This window comes from Electrophorus electricus, chromosome 9 (genome assembly GCF_013358815.1).
Source record: "Electrophorus electricus isolate fEleEle1 chromosome 9, fEleEle1.pri, whole genome shotgun sequence".
In the NCBI taxonomy this organism is placed as follows: domain Eukaryota; kingdom Metazoa; phylum Chordata; class Actinopteri; order Gymnotiformes; family Gymnotidae; genus Electrophorus; species Electrophorus electricus.
In genome coordinates, this window is record NC_049543.1 from 23,385,891 (window position 1) to 23,408,818 (window position 22,928).

Below are 22,928 nucleotides of genomic sequence, written 5' to 3' on the forward strand. Positions count from 1 at the left end.
AATGTTCTTTTCCCTCGTCGACACCACTCAGGCATGTTTGGACCGCTTATGCTGAAGACCCACGTCGTCTTAAATCCTTTGCTTCATGGAGGGGAAACCAAAGCAAACCAAAGCAGTCCCAGCTTTCGACGACTCGCTCCGGGCCGCGCGGCCCCCCGGCTCTCCAGTAAACGTGGCCACGCCGCTGTGACGCCTCGCTCTGTAAACGGGCTTCGTCTCCGTAATCTGCTTGATTATGGCCGATCGGCGGATATTTAATCAGCTTTTTTGCCCCTCGGTCCGGTCTGTCCCTGACTCGATGTCCCGCTTGTCCAGCCCGTACGCGTCCCCCCCACTCCTTGGCTCCGATGCACCCGAAGGGAAACCCCCCCCCCGAACGCCAAAGCCCCTCCCTCACCTGCTCAGTGTATTTTGCAGCGTAGCGCAATATCTTAGATAAATGGACTAACATTTTTCAAAGTGGTCGGTTTTTTTTATCCTCCTTCCAATCCTCGTTATTATACACAGAATGGGTTTTTTCGTGTTACTCTTTCGGAGCCAAACAAAAGAAATAAAGAAAAACAAACAAACAAAAATAAGGTCCTCAGAAAAGTGGGTGTGGCAAGAGCTCGGTGGAGCGAAGCTCAAACGTAATACTCTTTGTCTTTGTTTTTCTTTCCCTTGCTGGGCGCCTTGACCGCTGCAGGCTGCTTCTCCTTCACCACGGCGCCGTTGGACTGCGCCGAGTTGCTGATGTAGTTGCGGCTCTCGTCCACGTGGTAGGAGCCCTCGTCGCGGTTGCGGTACTTGTACATGGCGTAGAGCAGGATGAGGATGCAGAGGGCAGCCGCGGCCACGATGCCCACCACCATTCCCGTGGTGCTGCTGGACTCTCGGACCACCTCCACGGGGTCGGGGTAGCCCTTCACGGCAGGGCCCGTGGGGCTCGCTGCAAACACACACACATACACACACATCCCGAGGTCAAAGGTCGGTCAAATATCAACATGCAATGCCTGTTTACTGCTTGAAACACATTTAAAAGGTACAATGAACTTTTCTCTTTTTTTTTTGCTTTTGTAATCACAACCAATCCTGTGCACTGCAGTGCAGGTTTGGTGCCAGGCTAGAAGAGTCAGTGAGCGCTATTCCAAACTGCCAATCCACGTAGCAACCACCAGCCAGCGGGACCTTTAACCCTCCTGAAACAATGCTGTAACAGATCCCGTCTGTGCGATCTGGAACACTTTCCCTAACCAGTAACGATGCGAGCCAGCTCCCCCGCCACGCTGGCATGGCCCCGGCGACGCGGCCTACTCGCGAGGTACCAGCTGGGTCTGGCTGAGCCCAGGGCCCGCGCTCTTTAACATACATTAGATGCTTGATAAGGGGGATTACTACTTCAGCAGGCAGCGCTGGGGGAGCCATTTGCCGCTCTGAATAGAAAACTGATTACATATCAGCGAGTCTCCATTATGTACAAGAGCCATCCAAATTATAATCCAACTCCCATCAGCTCTGATAGCACTCGGCACCATAACCCTTCATTAGTTACTCTCTCTTATCCTCCGATGCTCCCGTACACCGCTGCCCGTATTCTTATATTTTCCCATGCATTTTTTTTCTTCTTTACTTTACGAGTTCTCACGGTTTCGTCTTTTCAGTCCTGCACCCAGAAGCTGCTCTCACCCGGGCAGACGTGTCCTGACCTCTGACGTGTTTCACCCGACACCTGTCTCAAGGATCGTATCAGAGGCAAGAAGGAGAAGGCGAACAAATATCTAAATACTGCAGCTAAAGTCTGGAGCCAAAGGACCAGTTTCCAGTTTCCCACAAGGGCTACTGTAGAATACATTACACCTGCGAGCACAGCTGTAATGCCATGTGAATGTTAAGATGTTCTTCCTACGTTTTCCAGTCATTTTAGCTGCACTTTCCTCGTTTTTTGGACACCTCTGGTTCTCTGCTTCCTCCTTCTCAACCACTGTCTAATAACCTAGACTCCAAATTTGGGAACTCTTCCTTCAGCACTGTGGTCAAAAGGTGCCTGTCGCTGGCTAATAACCCTGTTATCGCAGGAGTCGGGTAACTCCAGGATCGCTACAAGCACTGGCAGATGCTCGAGCACGAGGGGAGATGCCGGTGGGAATCGAGTGTGACCGAGCGTTGGAACAGATCAGCCATGCCTGCTGCCGTCTCCACTATCCCGTCGGACAGGTCTGAGAAGAAGGAGCGCTCCTTTAAGGCAGAAGCCCACGGGCTGTCACCTCCACGCACAGGCAGCTGGAAACGGTGCTTCGGTTATTTGTTGTCGGGTCAGGGAGTCAGAACAGGAGTTAAGGGCAGCGACCAGCAGGGGGGAAACCTCCACGAGAGAACTCTGAGGGAGAAGCGTAAAAGGGAAAGAGAGAGAGAGAGGTGGCGAAGAAGAAAGAAAATCAGGGGAACCTATTTGTGTCATGCAGACTCAAGGGACAGATTTCCTGGATGCGACACTCCTGACGCCTTCCTTCCTGTTGTTTTGGAGGTGACGGTGAGCCAGCAGCCCGCCTTTACACCTGCTGCCTGTGCAGATCTGCTGATTGGCCTCACGCAGGGCCAACGGAGTGACAAAAGGCAGATACAATACTGCCGACACCACACTGATTTACATCAGCCCTAGTCTGCGTACACACACACACACACGCACACACACACACCACGCATGCACACACACACACACACCACGCATGCACACACACACACACACACCATGCATGCAAAACACGCGCACACACACACACACACACACCATGCACGCACACAAACACACACCACGCATGCGCACACACACACACACACACCATGCACGCACACACACACACACACACACCACGCATGCACACACACACACACACACACACCACGCATGCACACACACACACACACACACACCACGCATGCACACACACACACACACACACCACGCATGCACACACACACACACACACCATGCACGCACACACACACACACACACACACACACACACACACACCACGCATGCACACACACACACACACACACCACGCATGCACACACACACACACACACCATGCACGCACACGCACGCACACACACACACACACACACACACACACACACACACACACACACACACACACACCTTCTTATGATCCCATTGTTTGGTGACTACCTGTCCTGGAGATTCTGGCTGAAAATCATACTCCGTCAATTACTACTGTCAAGTTTATTTGTTTATTCATTGACGTATTTTGAGATGGTACATCCAGGTATAACTTTCTCTTCCTGTCTTTCTCTTCCTCTTAGCAGTGCTTCCCACAAGAAATCCTTGGTGTCTTTACAGGTTTGAGTGTTGAACTGGTTATGGGAACAGACCAAAAGATCCTTGGATTCTGTCTGCTTCTCTTTCTGATTCTGTTTGTCCGTACACCTCTCTCTCTCTCTCTCTCTCTCTCTCTCTCTCTCTCTCTCTCTCTCTCTCTCTCTCTCTCTCTCTCTCTCTCTCTCTCTCTCTCTCTCTCTCTCTCTCTCTCTCTCCTCTGTTCTTTCTCTTCCTTTTCATTAGCGCTCCACGACAAAGTAACGACACCGGCCAAGAAACAGCGCCTGAAACAAGTGTTTAAAATAACGTGGGCTCTTATAAATTCCACTTAAGTGCACCCAAGGGTAAAATTAGATAGAAACAAAATGACCTCCAAATGGTACCTGTTTCCATGACAGCACAGCAGGGGCGTGGTAGAGGACAGTGTGCGCCCATGTGTGAATGCATCTGTGTGCGTGTTTGCCGGAGGCTGCAGTGTCGAGACAAAACCTCTCGCATGTCTGACGTCTAGGCACAACTCATCGGACCCCCACCTCCTAGTTCCGCGTTAATGAACATGGGTGCTACGGAAGCAGCCTCGTCCATCAGACACGCTAACGACACGGCATCGGGCGTGCACGCAAGGTGACGGGATGAACCGGAAGGCCGCCCGCAGCCGAGCGCGATGTCGGTGGGAAAAGCATCGGTGACTGCTCAACCTTTGGGAATCCCCGAGATAATCCGGAGCTATGGCTCCCGCAAGGATTAGCGCCAGGCACTGCAGGGGCCGCACGGATAATTTGCTTCGGAAAGCCTGACAAGCTCCTGTGGGTGTCGGCTCCACCGCCACCGCCCGTTTTCATACTCGGCTCACTTCACGGCTTGCCTGTCCCCGGGAGAAGCGCGGGATCAGAAATTCCACTGTCGTTGGGGATTTGAGCACATGGCTCTATGGTCTATTTTTCCTCATTTGCCGGCTGGCGGAGGGCTTCATTTGTTTGATAATTTCAGGGTGGGAAATGGGACAGGATGGAGATGGTGGTGAGGGGCAGAGGTGTGTGTGTGCAGGAACACACTCTGCTGAAGGAAAATAGGTGATTGTGGGGGGGTTTACTCTCCCGGCTCTCCTGTTGTGAGGTAATGGGCCGATCACGTCTGCTTAGGCTGCGATGACAGGACAATGTGCCCGCGGACCTTTCATTAGCAGGATTGATGGGGGGGGCAGTGGGTGGCGCCACGAGCTTTGTGTTATCAAACGCATCGTTTCTCGTAGGCAGGGCAACGCCGAGCACATATGTCTCGGATCAAGACGATGACTTCGTTTTTTTTTTTTGCTTTTGTTTTTGTTTCCAACAGCAGGCAGGGCTCTCGGTCTCGGTGTGAAGCAGGAATAGTCGCGGCGCACTCTACACGCCAGGGATCGTTTATGCTGTTTAAGAGCAAGAGTAAGGAACAGAGTGAATGTAGAATGGAAAAACACAGGGACTGCATAAAGCACCACGGGACAGCAGGAGGAAGCAGGCGATCCATTTGCGAACATTAGCACCCCCAACCCCCACGACTCCCCCTCTTTATCTCTGGCAATTTATCAGCAGGCCTCCAAGTGGACTGCTCTTAGTAATACTGCAAAGTACTTGAGCCACTGACGCGTCCTGCTAATGGCGACAGCAGGAGTGTCTAGCATATCACCTGTGCACACGTGAACGTGTGTTTTTAGGATGTTCAGGACGCCTGGCTAAGACTACGCTTCCACTCTGGGAAATGATAAAATGGAACTGAACTGGGCTGTTTTTGCATCCCTGTCACAGCGGGCTTCGCGCAGGGTCGAACCTCGATTCTAACCCAGACAAAGCCCAGCAAATACACAACCCTCTCTATACAGCGTACAGATGACAGACTGCACCGCGCAAGCAGCGACTAAGGAGGTGGGAGACGACCCTGCGTTCTTTCCTCAGACTGTGTTACTGCATCGCGCGACGTCATTCCAAGAAGCTCAAAATCTCACACTACGTGTCTGCACCGCACTAAGATGAAGGGCATTACGTGGCTTCCTCTGGCTATCAGATAGGTGCTTCTTGTAAAGAGAAACATCTGATTCTCTTCTGGTTTGTATTTACTGCAGACCATTATCCAAAAGAGTCCAAAAAGTCCAACTGTTGTCGGTCTGTGTGTGTGTGTGTGTGTTTACTGTTTATCTGGAGGCCGAAGCAGAAGTGAGAGAGGAGTTTGAAGCAATCATGTCTATGCTGCTCAGCCTTGATGGCTCATTTTAGCTTCAGAAGTCACCCAGGAGGCTGGACACGGCTGCTTAGCTCTGGATTTTTCTGTCATAATGAAGGGAATTTACAATGGTGTTTATGAGGCTTCACTCTAACTAGAACTTTGGGAAAGGGACAGTTACACTTGACGTTATGGGGCCAGGGCGCTTTTGGGCCAGTTAACCTGAATACACAGAGCTCTGCCCACTGTGCGAGGTGATTAGTTTTACTATACGTGACCGTTCTGGAGCTTGCAGACAGGACATCCCAATGGCAGAGAGACAGGACATCCCAATGGCAGAGAGACAGGACATCCCAATGGCAGAGAGACAGGACATTCCAGTGGCATCGGAACGGCAGCTTGTTGGTGTGTGTGTGTTAAACAGCGCAGGATAAACGGTGTGACATTTCAGCAGAGCTTAGCTCCCTCTTGGGTCTGCAGTCTACAGGGCGCTCCGGAGGGTCAGGGTCTTGGCGGCAGAGTGGTGGGCTCGGTCAAGCTGTGAACGGGTCACGGCATCAAGAGAAGCTTCAACCCCAGCATGGCTACCTTCGACGGGAGGTGGGGTCCACTCCATTTACCAGTCACCTCACAGTTCCTGTAACAGCGCTCGGCGTGTTGCTCGGCAAACGCGTGCGTGTGCCTGAAAATAGATTTTTGCAATATTCACTCGCCATAAAGCAGTCCTTTCAGGCATGAGGGATATCACAGATTTAAAGGAACACACTTCCTGAGTTAACATAGAATAACTGCTTGTCTAATCTGTGGCCTCGCTCATACCATGACGAGGAATATTAGGTGCAGCCATGTCTCTTTTCTCCGTTATCAAACAAACTTTCCTTTGAATATGTCAGCTCCAATCTGGACAACATTTTGATATTCCAAATAATATTTTCTTTTCGACCTTGCTAAAAGCTGGAGAACGGATGGCCGTGAGCTGAAAAGACCCTGGATATCACACTGGATGAGTTGGAGAAATTCAGGGAACCCTGAGTGTTTATATTCTCGCGAGGAGGTCGGCACTGCGAGGCTGCTGAGCAGACAGAAGAACAAACTCCGGCTAAAAGATCTCATTACTTTTTCTGCACACGTTTCAGCGTCGCAAGGTCTAGATGGAGCGATCCGTTGTGTTTATAGAAGCTTTTTATTAGCCCATAAAACGGGAGCTGTAACTACAGACACATGCTGACTCTCTGTGAACTCCTCTATACATGTCGGGCTTAAATGTGACATTAACCTCTCTGCCACCATCTGCTGTAAAAGAGCTTATTAAGGAACATCCAGTTCAAAGTGACATAAGATGACGTTAATGCTGAAAGTATGGTTTTGCGCAGAAATCTCGCGTAAAACCAGGAGGAATAACCCTCGTCCACTTACTTAGAAAAAAATTATTTTAAAATGGTTTGGTCATCACATTGAAAGTATGGCTGAAAGACTTTCTACTAGTCAGTTTCTTCAGCGCCCTGAGACACGTTTCTGCATCAAATTAGTTCATTTCTGTGTCAGCTAGTTCGGCTGTCGGGATCGCTTAGCTGTCCTGTGTGGAAAACAAGGCTCTTGTCACAAAGCAATGCGTGATGCTTTATTACTATTATTTGTGCTGTTGGCTCTCTCTCAGGCCATTACGGGCATTTTGTAGATGAGGTGTTTGTAGATTTCGCAATAGCTCGGGATGGTTCAGACCAGAGAGCGTGCCTGCTGTTTGTCCTGGCGTGATGGCGGGAAAACATTTCTAGCACCCAGCAAGCAGCAAGGCAGGGCTGGGAGAAGTGGGAGCACCCTAAGTACCGCGGCAGGCCGCTGTACTCGCATCGCGGTAGCGGCACCTTGCGTCAGGATCCGTCGCATATCAGAGAGGACGAATCGCCGTAGCTTCTAAGGTCAGCTCCATACGTTTCGGACGGCCGGGGCAAGCGAGAGGTGCGTCGCCCCAGGAGAAACAGAAAGAGCCCGGCACCGAAGGGATTCCACGCCCCCCCCGACAACAGGTGTCTCCTCGCACGTCAGTGCAAGAGCTTACAGTCGGCAACGGGTTGATTTATGCGGAAACCTCCGTAACATGCTTGCTGGCAGGAGCGACGTGCGAAGCGCAAGCATCTCATGTCAAAGGGTGAGACGCTGCCACAGCGTAAGCCGTGGAGGAGGAGGAAGCAAGGCTTGGATTTGGTCTTGCTTCCCACCGGGACAGGCAGACACCACGGAGCAGGTCCGACAAGCTAGTGCAGGAGCAGCTTGACATTGGTGTGTAGTTCACTGTGGTGCCAGCGTTCAGTGTTCAGCCTGACGTCTGCCCGTGACCCAGGCCAGCTGGCAGCAGTGTTGCTCACATCTTGTAGGTACTGGAGGATTATTTCATTAGCGCATGGCTCGAAAGGGAAAAAAAAAAAAAAAGCAAACAAACTAGGAGCTCTTTATCTTTGTTTGTGGGGTGCGAAGGTTTGTGTTGGGAAAAATAAAGATGTTCAGTGTCAAGGAGTTAAAAGCAGAGGGTTACAGTGCACACTGACACTGCTCTCTCTCTCGCTCTCTCTCTCTTTCCCTCGATTATTGAGCTCGTGTGCTGTGCTTGCTCGTGATGAATCTCAGACACGATATATATAGTTGTCATTAAAACTGCACATCACAGCTACAAAAACAAAAAAGTTATATTAAGGCTACCCACCTTAGCCAACCTAATTCAAATGGTCCAAGTTTTCTTTTTTTTAACTCGATTTTCTACCCTTTTTTGGTTAGTTATCGCTCATTTCGTCCTGCTGGTTAGGTCGGTCCCTGTCAAACAGCAGCGACCGTCCAGGGCGTGTAGCGTGATGCTTGCTTCCGAGGCCACCTGATCTCTCTTGAGCTGCTGCTCACCCAACAGCACGTCTCCACGGCTAAATTTAGCCAACGCAAGACAAGGCCACCTGGAGGTCAGGGCCAGCCGTGACCCCCCCAGACGTGCATGCTGGTGCTCGCGCTACTGCCGCACGTTCCTTCTTTGTTCCGCCGGTCGCTTCTTCCACCTCCTCTGGCCCCTCCTTCCCATCCTTGGCCACGGCGGCTGTGGCGGAGTTTTCCGAGTTTTCCGGCGCTTCGCCAGCTGAGAGCATTCTGTTTGCTGCACTGTGATATAATCTGGCTTCCCACTGGGAGATTAGGCCAGGAGCTGTGCCCCCCCCGGCAATGATGGAAATAAAATGCTGTGATAAATAAGGCTGGGGGATCGATATCATTCAATCGCTGATAGCGTTGCCACTGGAGGGCTCAGTTATGATCCACAGCCTACCGCACCGACCTTGAAGGGTGCACAAGCCTCCACGACATCCACCCGTCACTTTACAAACAAGCAGCGGAAGGGTGTGTGTGTGTGTGTGCGTGTGTGTGTGTGGTTGTGTATATTTATGTGCGTGCACGCGTGTTTGAATGCATGCAAGTGAATGCATGCATGCGTGTGTGTGTGTAAACCCACCAAGGAACCTGCTTCATCTTGCAGGTAGCTGGGGGCCACACATTTTTTTTTTTGGTGTGGGGAAAGGTTATAATTTATTTATTATTTGTTATTTATTTATTATCGTTATTTATCAAAGTGCCGATTTAAAGGCTAAAGCGCTCCCACACTGAGGAGAGTGCAGTGGAAGTGTCTGACACGAAGCGCAAGGCAGGGACACAACTCACCGTTTGACACCTGTCACCCGTGGGCCACAGCGCTGGTGTCAGATCGCCCGGCCGAGCGCCACTGGAAGCTTCCTGTTCTTTTCTTTTCTTTTCTTGCTGGAACAACAACCTTACACGTTGTCCTCGTTTGACCTTGTGTGACGTACCGGCTGCAACATTTGCTGCATTCCTTTTGAAAGTAAACGACTGTTTCTGGTGCTCGGGAGAAAAACACAGTAATCATGTTTTTAAAGGCTGGTGGGTTTTTTTTTTGTGTGTTTCTGCAGAAAGCAGATGTGTGTCTGGTACGCTCAGGGACGGCGGATGCGCCTCCTCGGCCTGTGCCTCAGACATGCGTCAGCAGGAGACAGCGGGCAGATGTTAATTTACGGGGGCCTTATTGCTGTGCTCTGATCAATGGCAAAAACAAGGGGTGGTAAGAGTTTGGACGTTGTTAATCACTCCCGGGCTTCAGACATGCAGGCATCAAATAAAGAGCTTTTTTAAGAGGCATCAGCAGGTTCACGGTCAGAGAGGAGCGCCCGCCAGCCCACATACTGAGTGGATTTCTGTAAATTTGCAATTTTTTCCTTGACATATTACATAAAGCTGTAGGTTTTCCCCGGGTGCTATGACCAAATTTGGTTTCTTGAACTGAATTAAATAAATAAAATGGTAAAAAAAAAAAAAAAGTAAAAGTCAAAATGCAGTGGGATGAAACTTGCATATGCAATGCAAAAGTAAGCAATTAAGAGTCAACCCTTTAGTCTGCTGTTGCTGGCAAAAAACATTTAATTTTGCAGCAGTTAAATACATTACTTTGTACAAGTGAGCGTACGCTATAGGACGAGTCTTTTGCCACAGTTAATGTCAGTTAAGGTCAGTTAATGTCAATTAGTGTAAGTTAAGGTCAGTTAATGTAAGGTAATGTCAGTTAAGGTCAGTTAATCTCAGTTAAGGTCAGTTAATGTAAGTTAAGGTCAGTTTATGTCAGTTTATGAAAAATTCTACCTTTTCTAACTATGCTGCTGTTGTGCAATGTATGTACATGTTGTGTTTAAGATCAACAATATCTAAGCCATATATTGACAGAGCTCAAACCTCAGGGCCCCAAACCAGGGTGTCAGAGCGCTGAAGTGCCTGGCATGTAAAAATCACGTCTCCTCTCCTGCATTACTCACTCCTGTGCTCCAACCTGCCTTTGGAAGTATCAGCAGCACGCGCCCGTGGTGCGAGGAGCTTCACGAGGGTTTCCGACAGAAAGCAGCTGCACACAAGGTCACTACGCACAGTGGCAAGCGTGGACTAGAACGGTATATAGTGCTTCATACTGGGCTGTGGAATGGTGGAAGTGTTCACTTTGGAATGATGAATCTCTGATGGATGAATCCAGGTTTGGCGGGTGTCGGGAGAACACCAACTCCTGGCATACAGAGTGGGTGCCAGTGGCAAAGTTTGGAGGAAGAGTGTTATTGGTCGAGGGCTGTATTTCAGAACTCGGGCCTTTTTCCATAAAAGGGCAACATTCATGTCACAGCATACCGAAGACAATTCTCTGCTGTCCAGTTTAAGGCCCTTGGCTGCTCCTGTGGATAACGTGAGGTCCGTCCAGACCAGGTTCGATGAGTGTGCTGTACTAGAACTCCAGTGGCCTGCACAGACCTCAAGCTCAACGAACACCTTCGAATGAATTGGAAAGTTGATTGCGAGCCAGTTCTTATCCGACATCAGTGCCTCACAAATGCTCTTTTCAGTGAATGGGCCCAAATTCCCACAGACCCTCTCCAAAATCTTGTAGAAAGCCTTCCCAGAATAGCAGAGACTGTGATAGCCGCAAAGGTGAGGTCAAATCCATATTAATGGTATCCCATGGTTTTAGAATGGGATGTCCAGTAACATCATACAGGTGGAATGGTCATGTGTACACATCCCTTTGGCCTTATAGTGTATATTTATTATGACGAGAATAAATACGAGCATTTTTTGGTACCATTTATCTAACACTGTCCTTACACTGAAGCCACAGAGCACATATCAGACAGCTTCCTCCAAAAGAATAGTCCAACTGTTTAATATTGACCCCGGAATTTTCTCATTGCAAACTACTAAGCACATCACATACCAAACTGTGTTTCCTGAGTAAACTGTAATCTGATGCGATTCTGGTGACTTACTGCGACCACAGAGTGGAGCAGCTGACGCATTTCCAGTTCCTGCTCCTCTTCAGTTTTATTCAAGAGGTCCGGTTTTTATGGAACACTTACAAAAACAAGTAACAGGCAAGTGCAGCAGTTCACGCCGGGTCAACCTGGTGCGTCTGATGAATGCCTCATCAACATGATTACGAAAAACGGTTCCTAATGCAGCCCGCAAAACATTTTAGATGTAATTAGCGTTTGCAATTAGCAAGCTACAAGAAATCATTTCCAAGAAACAGTTCGTCATTTCTGCCATTTCAGTCTGGGTGTCTTAATGAGGATGCCATGCTGCTCTCGACATGCCACAGGAAGCAGAACCGTAGCTGTAGAAAGACATTTTCCTCTGCGGTGGCACTGCACGCAGCGGGCGCGACAGGAGTGTGTTGCGGGTAATCAGTGGCTGTAAACAGAGCGAGCACGCGCAAGGGCAAGGCCGAGCGGCTCCCGCTGCCCCTGAGGGGGAGGTAACATCAACGCAGGCGAAGAGGACCGAACAGAGGCGCTGGGCAGGTGGCCCTCTCTCCTCGGACACTCTCGGCTAAACCCGGGACTGTTAACTCTCCAAGCTCATGCGCGGAGGCCGGTCAGCATATGCTGAGAGACACATGAAAGAATACCTCCCAGTGCTGGTAATACACATAAATCAGATATAACATCTCTCTCCACTCCTCATGCCAGACACGCTCCGACTACACGCTCCCACTAACTCAGCGTCACCATACTCCCCATATTAGCATATTTTGATTCCTTTGAAGACATAGTGAGCATTTTCCTCCCCTTTTAGAGGAGTATAATATCCGTGAATATTTTACACTGAAGCAGAGTTGCCAGCTAATGAAACTAATGACAGCTGTAAGACACTGCAGACAGGTCACCGGACGTTGTGGGAGGACGCCGGTGAGACACACACACACGACCGGAGAGTAGGAGTAATAAAAGAGATGACTAACCTAACCCACCTGAGCTCGGCTCACACGGGTCAATGTCTTCGTCGTCACTCGGACACTCAGCAGATGCCACCATCACGTCGTCTGTTGTCTGACAAATAAAAAGAAATCAGAAGACAGAACAGAGAGAAAGAAACTGAATAACTGAGTTCGGGAAAATCTAATGCAATTTTAGACTAACTTGTAATTGATGTCGTCTGCATAAATAACAATCAACAGTAGGAATGAGTGTGTTGACGCCCTTTAGCTTTGGTGAACCGCCTGAACTTTCACACAATTCTTTGTCTACTTCTATTCTTTTTATTTATCAATTTACATACTGCAAGTTATATCAACATTTATGCACTTCAAAAGTTCTTTCATTGTTTCTAGTGTCCATTAAATGAACATGCTGGACTTAAACTGGTCTGAAGCATGCGGTTATGCTAATATCTGTTACATTAAAGGTGCTACACTGGTGAGCTATCTGCATGTGTTATAATCTTTGGATCATAATGCGGCAGCTTTCACCTTGAATTAGATTTTAATTTTGTCTTTTTTGGTGTGGGATGCCATATGAACAATCACATCATGTGTGAAAGACAGATTCAAGGAGAGAGGCAGGAGAGAGGCAAGAGAGAGGCAGGAGAGGCAAGGAGAGAGGCAAGGAGAGAGGCAGGAGAGGCAAGGAGAGAGGCAAGGAGAGGCAAGGAAAGGCAAGGAGAGAGGCAGGAGAGAGGCAAGGAGAGAGGCAGGAGAGGCAAGGAGAGAGGCAGGAGAGGCAAGGAGAGAGGCAGGAGAGGCAAGGAGAGAGGCAAGGAGAGGCAAGGAGAGAGGCAGGAGAGAGGCAAGGAGAGAGGCAGGAGAGGCAAGGAGAGAGGCAGGAGAGGCAAGGAGAGGCAAGGAGAGAGGCAGGAGAGGCAAGGAGAGAGGCAGGAGAGAGGCAGGAGAGGCAAGGAGAGAGGCAGGAGAGGCAAGGAGAGAGGCAAGGAGAGAGGCAATGAGATGCAAGGAGAGAGGCAGGAGAGGCAAGGAGAGGCAAGGAGAGAGGCAAGGAGAGGCAAGGAGAGAGGCAGGAGAGGCAAGGAGAGGCAAGGAGAGAGGCAGGAGAGAGGCAAGGAGAGAGGCAGGAGAGAGGCAAGAGAGAGGCAAGGAGAGAGGCAGGAGAGGGGCACGGAGAGAGGCAGGAGAGAGGCAAGGAGAGAAGCAGGAGAGGCAAGGAGATGCAAGGAGAGAGGCAGGAGAGGCAAGGAGAGGCAAGGAGAGGCAAGGAGAGAGGCAGGAGAGGCAAGGAGAGAGGCAAGGAAAGGCAAGGAGAGAGGCAGGAGAGAGGCAAGGAGAGAGGCAGGAGAGGCAAGGAGAGAGGCAGGAGAGGCAAGGAGAGAGGCAAGGAGAGGCAAGGAGAGAGGCAGGAGAGAGGCAAGGAGAGAGGCAAGGAGATGCAAGGAGAGAGGCAGGAGAGGCAAGGAGAGGCAAGGAGAGAGGCAAGGAGAGGCAAGGAGAGAGGCAGGAGAGAGGCAAGGAGAGAGGCAGGAGAGGCAAGGAGAGAGGCAGGAGAGGCAAGGAGAGGCAAGGAGAGAGGCAGGAGAGGCAAGGAGAGAGGCAAGGAGAGAGGCAGGAGAGGCAAGGAGAGGCAAGGAGAGAGGCAGGAGAGGCAAGGAGAGAGGCAAGGAGAGAGGCAGGAGAGGCAAGGAGAGAGGCAGGAGAGGCAAGGAGAGAGGCAAGGAGAGAGACAGGAGAGGCAAGGAGAGAGGCAGGAGAGAGGCAAGGAGAGAGGCAGGAGAGGCAAGGAGAGGCAAGGAGAGGCAAGGAGAGAGGCAGGAGAGAGGCAAGGAGAGAGGCAGGAGAGAGGCAAGAGAGAGGCAAGGAGAGAGGCAGGAGAGGGGCACGGAGAGAGGCAGGAGAGAGGCAAGGAGAGAGGCAAGGAGAGGCAAGGAGAGGCAAGGAGAGAGGCAGGAGAGAGGCAAGGAGAGAGGCAGGAGAGAGGCAAGAGAGAGGCAAGGAGAGAGGCAGGAGAGGGGCACGGAGAGAGGCAGGAGAGAGGCAAGGAGAGAAGCAGGAGAGGCAAGGAGAGAGGCAGGAGAGGCAAGGAGAGAGGCAAGGAAAGGCAAGGAGAGAGGCAGGAGAGAGGCAGGAGAGAGGCAAGGAGAGAGGCAGGAGAGGCAAGGAGAGAGGCAGGAGAGGCAAGGAGAGAGGCAAGGAGAGAGGCAGGAGAGAGGCAAGGAGAGAGGCAAGGAGATGCAAGGAGAGAGGCAGGAGAGGCAAGGAGAGGCAAGGAGAGAGGCAAGGAGAGAGGCAGGAGAGAGGCAAGGAGAGAGGCAGGAGAGGCAAGGAGAGAGGCAGGAGAGGCAAGGAGAGGCAAGGAGAGAGGCAGGAGAGGCAAGGAGAGAGGCAAGGAGAGAGGCAGGAGAGGCAAGGAGAGGCAAGGAGAGAAGCAGGAGAGGCAAGGAGATGCAAGGAGAGAGGCAGGAGAGGCAAGGAGAGAGGCAAGGAGAGAGACAGGAGAGGCAAGGAGATAGGCAAGGAGAGAGGCAGGAGAGAGGCAAGGAGAGAGGCAGGAGAGAGGCAAGGAGAGAGGCAGGAGAGGCAAGGAGAGAGGCAAGGAGAGGCAAGGAGAGAGGCAAGGAGAGAGGCAGGAGAGAGGCAAGGAGAGAGGCAGGAGAGGCAAGGAGATGCAAGGAGAGAGGCAGGAGAGGCAAGGAGAGGCAAGGAGAGGCAAGGAGAGAGGCAAGGAGAGAGGCAAGGAGAGAGGCAAGGAGAGGCAAGGAAAGGCAAGGAGAGAGGCAAGGAGAGAGGCAGGAGAGGCAAGGAGAGAGGCAGGAGAGCTTCAAGAGTGATGAGCAGGACACCCAACAATCCCGACCCATGCATGCGGTCAAACCAGCCCCGCCCCCGAGCCGTCAAACCAGCCACGCCCTGAGCTGTCAAACTAGCCACGCCCTGAGCTGTCAAACTAGCCACGCCTTGAGCTGTCAAACCAGCCACGCCCTCGAGCCATCAAACCAGCCACGCCCCCGAGCCGTCAAACCAGCCACGCCCTGAGCTGTCAAACCAGCCACGCCCCTATACCGTCAAACCAGTCACGTCCCTGAGCCAACAAACCAGCCACGCCCTTTAACCATCAAACAAGCCGTGCCCCTAAACTGTCAAATGCGAAGTCTTTCTAATTACTGTTGGTTGGGTTTAAAGCTACAACACAAGGGTATTCACACATTTGAAATTACGACAGTTCAGGATCTACACCTACCTTGCACATTTCAAAAGTACCAGCAAAGTTCTTCGGCTGTCTTTCCCAAACCCCACACATGAGGCTTATTAAAGATCTGTGAGACAAACATGCTATAAATATCCCACAGATATGTATATAAAGACACTCCCTAACTTTAACCGTTGCAGTATAAGTAATGTTGTTTTTCTCTAGCAGGATAAAGATTCTCCAGTTGGCTGGACTTACATAATTGACATTCACAGAATCTCATCAGTAGCCAGTTCTATCTACGGCAGTGCCAATTAACCTAATGGCCAGTGTCTGTGTAATGTAGAACGGCGGATATGAAGTCATTGTCCACCGACAAATGAATTTAGACAGGAAGGATTACAGTCCTGGATTGTAACCCAAGGAAGGCCATAGAGAGCACAGAGGTATTATCTAGAGAAATATTCATATTAATTATCAGTATTTGGCCATATAAAGTCAGCATTCAGTAACGATGGCTGCAGATCGTATTCAACCACGGGAAAATGGGCACGGCTTAATGACCACTGACTGCACACTCGAGACAGAGCAACTACCCATTGTAATTTAGAGAGCACTGTTGTGTTGTAGGTGTCCATTCAATGACGTTTTTGCTGTTTCGCCGTGCACTTACAAACCCCCGTACCCCCACCCCAGACACGGTAAATTATTTTCCTATCCTAATTTTCCTATCCTCCTTGGAGGCAAAAGGAATACCCAAGGGGAATGATCTTCTCCAGCTTCTGATCCCCAGCGAGCAGCACCCTCTCCATTTACAAGAGCAGACTGCCCTTTGGGGTTTTTTCAAACAGCGCGTTGTCTTGCCGAGATACAGGGAGTGTGTGATGTATAGTGGTTGTGGAGTGTGTATGTGTGTGTGGGGGGCACCCCATTCACGTTTGTACTACCGGAGGAGGTGCATGGGGTTGCAGTGGATGTAAATTTAATTTGCTGTGCATGAGGCTGATATACAGTGTCGGTCGTCCAGATGGCAGAGATGGTAGATCCTGGCTTGCCACATCCATCACTTCGCCCGCGTGATTTGTTTTTCCTGGCGGGAGACGCTGCAACACTCTGGCCCAAACACAGAGGTTCTGGATCGATACAGCACTTTTCCCAGCATCCTCCTTGGCAGCTCCCTTCATCCACCCCCCCCCCCCCCCCCGCTCCACCCCTTTCATCTTCCGTACTCTTTTGGTTCTCCCTAGACAGGAGGCGACAGGAGGATGTGGCATATATTCCGTATATTCCTACGTGGTGCGTTTTCTGCGTTTCCTAGTGATGTGAAGTAAAAGAAGTGGCAAATCGCACCAAGCCAGCAACTTGGCATCTTAAACGGGCCTTTTGCCAGAGAACGCTTTGTACTTTATTTTGGTCGCAAAATTGAAGCTTGAGGCACTCGTCCTCCGTTTCCCACGAGTCGCGCGGCCTCGCGCCGCATTTCCTCGAGCCCGAGGTCCATAATCCCCCAGTGTAATGATGTTTTCTGACAGCTTCATTTGGCTCGAGTCATGTGTCCAACCGCACTCGTCAGCGCCATCTGATGACCCTCCAGTCTCGTTCACGTTTCGGAAGCATGGGACTTACAAACCGCCAGCGAGTGCAAAAAAAAAACCCAACAAAAAAACAACAACGCCAGACTCTTCAGATGCAGCGCACAGCTGGACTCGAGGTGATGCACCCTTGACTCTGGCCTCGCTATCAAATTTCCAATTCCCAGCATGCTCCGGGACCTTCACACCTCTGACTCTAGGGCTTGGCTGGATAATGACAAGCTTCAAATGAAACACATTCGGGAACCTTAACTAACGAACATACACGAGCAATAAATATGACAGCTCGATGTCTGACTGTCTTAACAAGAGTGCGCTGTGTCAATGATGTGAAGCAGCACTCTTTCATCACACCCCTGATGGTGTCTATTTTTTTTTTCTTTTTTCCAAATCTATGGACGTCACCGCGAGCTAGCTAAAGGGCGAAGGCCTGGGTTGAATCTTTGGGCGACTGAAGTAAATATTTCTAGACGAGATCATTGAAGCCTATCCAAAAGCTATTATCTTTACTCTGAACAATTTCTGACATTATTAAGTCATTACTGACATCGTACTGCTAAGGCCGTGGAACTGAACGTTCCCTGAGGGCCATTTCTCACATCTTTTACTTCATTTGCATGCAATTTCTGACTGCAAACATTTGTGCATTTGTGATGACCGCAAACACTCATGCATTCCACATATGATGGGGCTTCATGGTAGTTTCTTTCCTTGCTGTGACATCCATAAAGTCTACTGGAGTCCTAACAGAACTCTTATGGAGAACGGCAAGTGTGAGTGAGTGAGCGTGCTAGTTACAAGCCGATTTTTATGTGTAATGCTTAGAAAAGACTGAGGTCTAAAGTCATTTATCAGAATCCTTCTTAAAGAACCAGCACCACGTTAACAAACCAACGCTGCTCACTTCATCTCCCTCAACTCAAAGTCAAAATGAACGAAACGCACCACGAGTTTAGGGCTTCTTGGTTCAACTCTGTGACAGTGAGATTATGCATAATTCTGGTGTGCTTAACAGAAATAAGGGGTCAGAAGAATCTCTTTGCAGAAGGTAAATAACCGAAATGAATGCAGTGGGTTCAGAGGAAAAGGCTCCATTCTTGAAAATATGTATACTTGAAAGAATAACAGTTTAGTCCTTAAAATGACTAATTGCTTGGAGAAAATCGATTCCTAAAAGATATCTGTACAATAGGCCACCAGTACTAGAAGCTGCCACAATAAATCTTTTATTGCGAGGCCTGACACACTACAAATAAAAGTTTGAATGTGTGGGGGCGAATGACGATAACCTTGATTCCCTCTGAGCATCGCAGGCTGCGTTTCGAACATCTGAAGGGATGGGTTCACCACCTAGCCATCATTACCGCTCGAAACCCTGTCACGCTACTGGTCGGCTGGCCAGGGCTGATAATCCCAGTTCCTGGTGGTCCTGCAACAGCGGTCAGCCTGGAGGGAGACCCTGTGCCACGGCAGAGCTCATGTGAGCCATCCAATACTCATCGGGTCGGGCCACCTTCCCAGGCGCACAATTTCACCTGCTTCACCTGGGTCTGCCTCAGACACTGGTGAACCCAGAGGGGCTTCTGTAGCATAATTAGAGCGCAGGTTGGAACACAGCCTCTGTGTTTTTCCAGGCTGAATGAAAGCTCTGTTTTCTGAGCCCACCCCCGCCACCCCAACCCAGTGCTCGGTGAAGGTGCATGCTGGGAACTCAAACAGCTTGTGTGTGGTGATCTCAGAGTGTCTCAGAGGAAAGCAGTGTTTCTCTCTCTCTCTCTCTCTCTCTCTCTCTCTCTCTCTCTCTCTCTCTCACACACACACACACACACACACACACACACGCACACACACACACACACAAGCACACTCCCTCTGTCTCTTGTTTACTCTCTAGTCTAATGTGATGAATGCTCCCTGGCACACCAGCCTGCTTTGTGGGAATATGGCTGAAAGTCTGGAGGGCGTCGGAGGCACCTGAAGGTTCTGAGTCTTCCGGAGAGCATATAACCCCTTCATCTCCCAGCCCTCGAGCCACCCATGTGTTCTGCGTCCAAAGCCTGCCAGTCTATGTTGGTTTGGCTTCTGTATTCCCATGCCTGGCTGCAGTCTCAGTGGCAGGCAGGGCTGCACTTTTCCATGTGACCGCCGTAACCAGAAGTGCCGGACGGGACCTGCTCTCGCGCCACCGTGACGCTCACGTGTGGGATCGGGTCTGTGATAAGACCCCTGGTGCTGGATGTTAAGAGAAGCTCTTTTCTTCTCATTTCTTCAAGTTTGAGCGAAACTCGCAACAGATGGGAGCTGTTGAGTAGGTCACAGTGTTGCCACGCGCTTCACACACAAACTGCATTAGGGAACTAATTGGAAACATGTCAGCAGGGGAAGAGTAAGTGAATGACACTGCTCGCAACATCCCGACTGTGGCTTGATTTATATCCACATCTGACTGCGATCTGATAGCAAATCCACAGCAGACCATTACGGTATATGGATTTTAAGAGCTCAGTGCGGCCAGGAGCACCCTGATAGCACACGCGCCTGACAGTTAATGCATCCTGGTGTGATCGGATGTGGCAGGTCACATTGGAGAGACGGGTGTAAGCCTGGCCAAGGGCTCTGGGGGAAAAAAAAAAAAAGAGTCTGAGCAGCAACGCGATTGGACATCGTAAGCAGGGCCACTGGCGGCGGGGGGCGGGGCTATGTATTACAGCTCACCTTAGCCCTGGTCTCTAGCAGGACTACATATCTTCATCTCCTCCGCAACGCACATCTCAGTATAATCAAAAGATGAAGTTCTGCTTTTTCCATAAAGTGCAAAATACTTGATTTTGTACGTAGGCTGTATGAAAAAAAAAAGTGATATTAACTACTGCTCAAAACAGCCAACAATGGGAATAAAACATTTTTGTTCCTGTACATTAATGCCAAAGACATACAAATCATAAAACAGACAGTTTTAAAGGAATGGTTTAATTTCCAGATCTTTCACACACCTAAATAGTAGGTGACCTGCAGGGACACGCTTGGTGCCCAAAATCGACTTTAGTTTCACACCAGAGCTAATATAGCCCCTGCCGATAACAAGTAAGAAGTTTATCACAACACAAAAGAATAGAGATGTAAAATTCTGATGTTTTGAGGGAAGTGGAAAATCTGTATAAAATTTTAGGTTTTTTAATTTTAGCTGGCTTCTAAATTTGGCCTCTCTGACTCTTAAGTCCTCTGTTCTTTTGCTGAATCCTGCATTCTGGGATCTTAAACCCCTTTTGCTTGTAAAGATAATGAAGAGAAAAGAAGCTGTCTGGCCCACAGGCGAGGTGCTCTACTAGCCTAGATAAGCCTCACCACACACTCCCCAAGGCATCAGGGGTCCAATGCAGCAGACTGGATCTGGGTCAGCACTGATGGATATCCGAACCCTCTGCAGAAGTGACATGGTATCCGCAAATTCACGTTGGCCAGGACAGGCTGTGTGTGGTCAGCGAGTCACTGCACGTCAGCCTGTTTTTCTTTACCCCACCCCTCATGCAGAGGGCAAATGTTAACCAACAAGCAAGCAGGCTGAGGTCAAAAAGGACAGATGTTTGGGATAATGGGCTTTAGCTGGCTCGTCCACCACGTTTTGGGGAAGGACTTTATTTTTGAGAAGCTATGGGATCCGTGGCTGGATGGGAAGGTGGGAGAGGAGGGGGACCGTGGGGTGGAGCTGGGCGCTCGGTGATCGCCACGTCTTTCTCGGCTCACCTGGCAGACCGGGTAAAAAGTGCCGGCAGCGCCAAGGTCATGAGACTGACTCCCAGGCAACACGCGTACTGTCAAAGTGATGAATATGTAAGTCGCCCCGGAAAAGAGCATCTGGTGAATGCAGCAAATGTAAATGTAACACGCCGCGCAGGAATCTACTGTCTGCCCACACCGTGCGTTCTCACGAGAACTTGGAGACCCAAGATCTCTCTTGGCCTGCTGGCGGGGTCAGAGGCAGATTGTGCTGGCATTAAAGGAGCGGCTCGCCCAAGGAGACCAGTCCTGTTCTAGATGAATGTTAGCTAGTTAGATCAGGCTGAATCATTCTAACTAGGTCCCATTAGTGTGCAGATATGTTGGCCAGACTGGCTGGTGCTTTCATTAAGGTAGTTCCAATGTCCTCATTATTCGTAGTCGAGGTGGGGAATCTCGGTACTTCGGAATTACTTGACCTTCTGGTCGGTGATCCCACTCTATCAACACCGGTGATGGACAGGGCCAATAGCAGACTTTACCATGTCTCTGTGTGAAATGTTTACATCTTATCAGCCTGTCCTTGTACAGACCGCATTCTCATAAAGATCGTCAAACGTCACGTGTGCCAGCTCACATTCTAATCTCTACTGCAAAAAAATAACACTGTCTGAACAATATTCTAATGACCTAAGACCTCAAACGATGCTAATAAATCAACCCATGATTATGACACTTATAAGCTCAAGAGTTCTTTTCAAATCCCATGTCTCTGTCGATGAGAGCCCTTAATCCACGAGAGAGGTCTAATGTTGGTGCTTCACGAACAGTGCGGAACGATCAGATAAAAGGCAGCCTGGATCAGAGCATCACGGCCGGCCAGTTCTGTCACACCTTCCTCAATACTCCTTCTTTGGAATGAGGGTTTATTGAGGAACATATTGGATTGGCGTTCCAGTTTCTTCAGTAAGATAACCTCTGCGCTATAATCGGCGACCACAGAACGGCCATTGTCATTGCGCGTCGGGGTCTTGGCGCGATTTGAGTAATCTGATATCATTTCTTACTGTTGTTCCAAGGTGTCGGCACACACCGAGAGGCCCCGATGCCGTGGTTTCGCCACTAGCGCCTACGCTGAGATAAAACGGCGAGAGAAATCCCCGAAGCGACAGAACGTCTGGGCTCTGCCGTCTGTTTCCAAGAACGGCTGTCTAGTTTTATTTTGAGCCAGAAATGAGCTCATGTTCCTTTCCCGGTTTCTGATGGCGTCGGCCATGTTTCAGCGCGCCCAGGGTACTCACTTTAATCAGCACGAGATGAAGAGCGTGGCGCAGGCAGGGCGCCGGATTAACATGAGAAGGGAAGCCCGCATTTATGGCTGGCGCTTCTAAATTCAGATGCGCCCCTTTCCCCTCTGTTCCCATCACCAGGAGTTCGTAACGAACAGGCGGCTGGCGGATGAGGACGAGAGAGGAGCTGTGGCTTTCCGGTCCGGATCGGCGCGCGGCAGCAGGCGTGCAGAAACGCGCGCTCGCAAACTAATTTTTGCGAGATAAACGGACAAGTTGAAAAGCGGCGTGTATCGTCTCTATGACCAAGCTGCAGATGTGCAAATGCTTTTGATCTGATCAGCCAGTTATCTTCTGCTGCGCACACAGCTCGCTCAGAAACCCCCAAGACAAGAGGTACGTATGTGTGTGTGTGTGTGTGTGAGAGAAACACACATAGAGACAAAGAGGAAAGTTGAAAGCAGACAGAGACATGGGGGGGGGGAGAATGAGAGAGAGAGAGAGAGAGAGAGAGAGAGAGAGAGAGAGAGAGAGAGAGAGAGAGAGTCAGGGCATGTGCATCAGAAATGATGGAAAACAGTATGTGAATATAAAATAGACCAAAATTTAAAGCAGAAATGCTCACAGAACCCTGTATGCTGGTGACAGGCAGCTGCAGACAGACAGAGCGAGCAAAGAGTAGTTGATGAGAGTGAAGTACACAGAAGAGCAAAAATGGAGGTTTCTGGAAATGGCCCAAGTGCTGATAAGGCCTCATTAAAATGAAGGCATGATGGGTTCTTCGCTTGGCTGTATTTCAGGGTAGCGTTCACTGGG

The 22,928-nt window shown here is 50.0% G+C and overlaps 1 protein-coding gene across 30 annotated transcripts in view; it reads right to left on the minus strand.

The window, feature by feature from the left end:
* Nucleotides 1–202: 202 nt before the first annotated feature.
* LOC113578995 (neurexin-1a-like) overlaps nucleotides 203–22,928 on the minus strand; it is a 233,413-nt gene continuing 210,687 nt past the window's right edge. For 21 of the 30 annotated variants that reach the window (XM_027012602.2, XM_035529938.1, XM_027012604.2 and 18 more), the window contains 2 exons: nucleotides 12,343–12,430; nucleotides 203–928 (listed from right to left, as the gene is read on the minus strand). In XM_027012602.2, the coding sequence (XP_026868403.2) occupies nucleotides 624–928; nucleotides 12,343–12,430 (393 nt within the window). In that variant the 3' untranslated portion in view covers nucleotides 203–623. The remainder of the gene's footprint in view (nucleotides 929–12,342; nucleotides 12,431–22,928) is intronic. The other 9 variants (XM_027012603.2, XM_027012605.2, XM_027012600.2 and 6 more) reach the window with 2 other exon arrangements.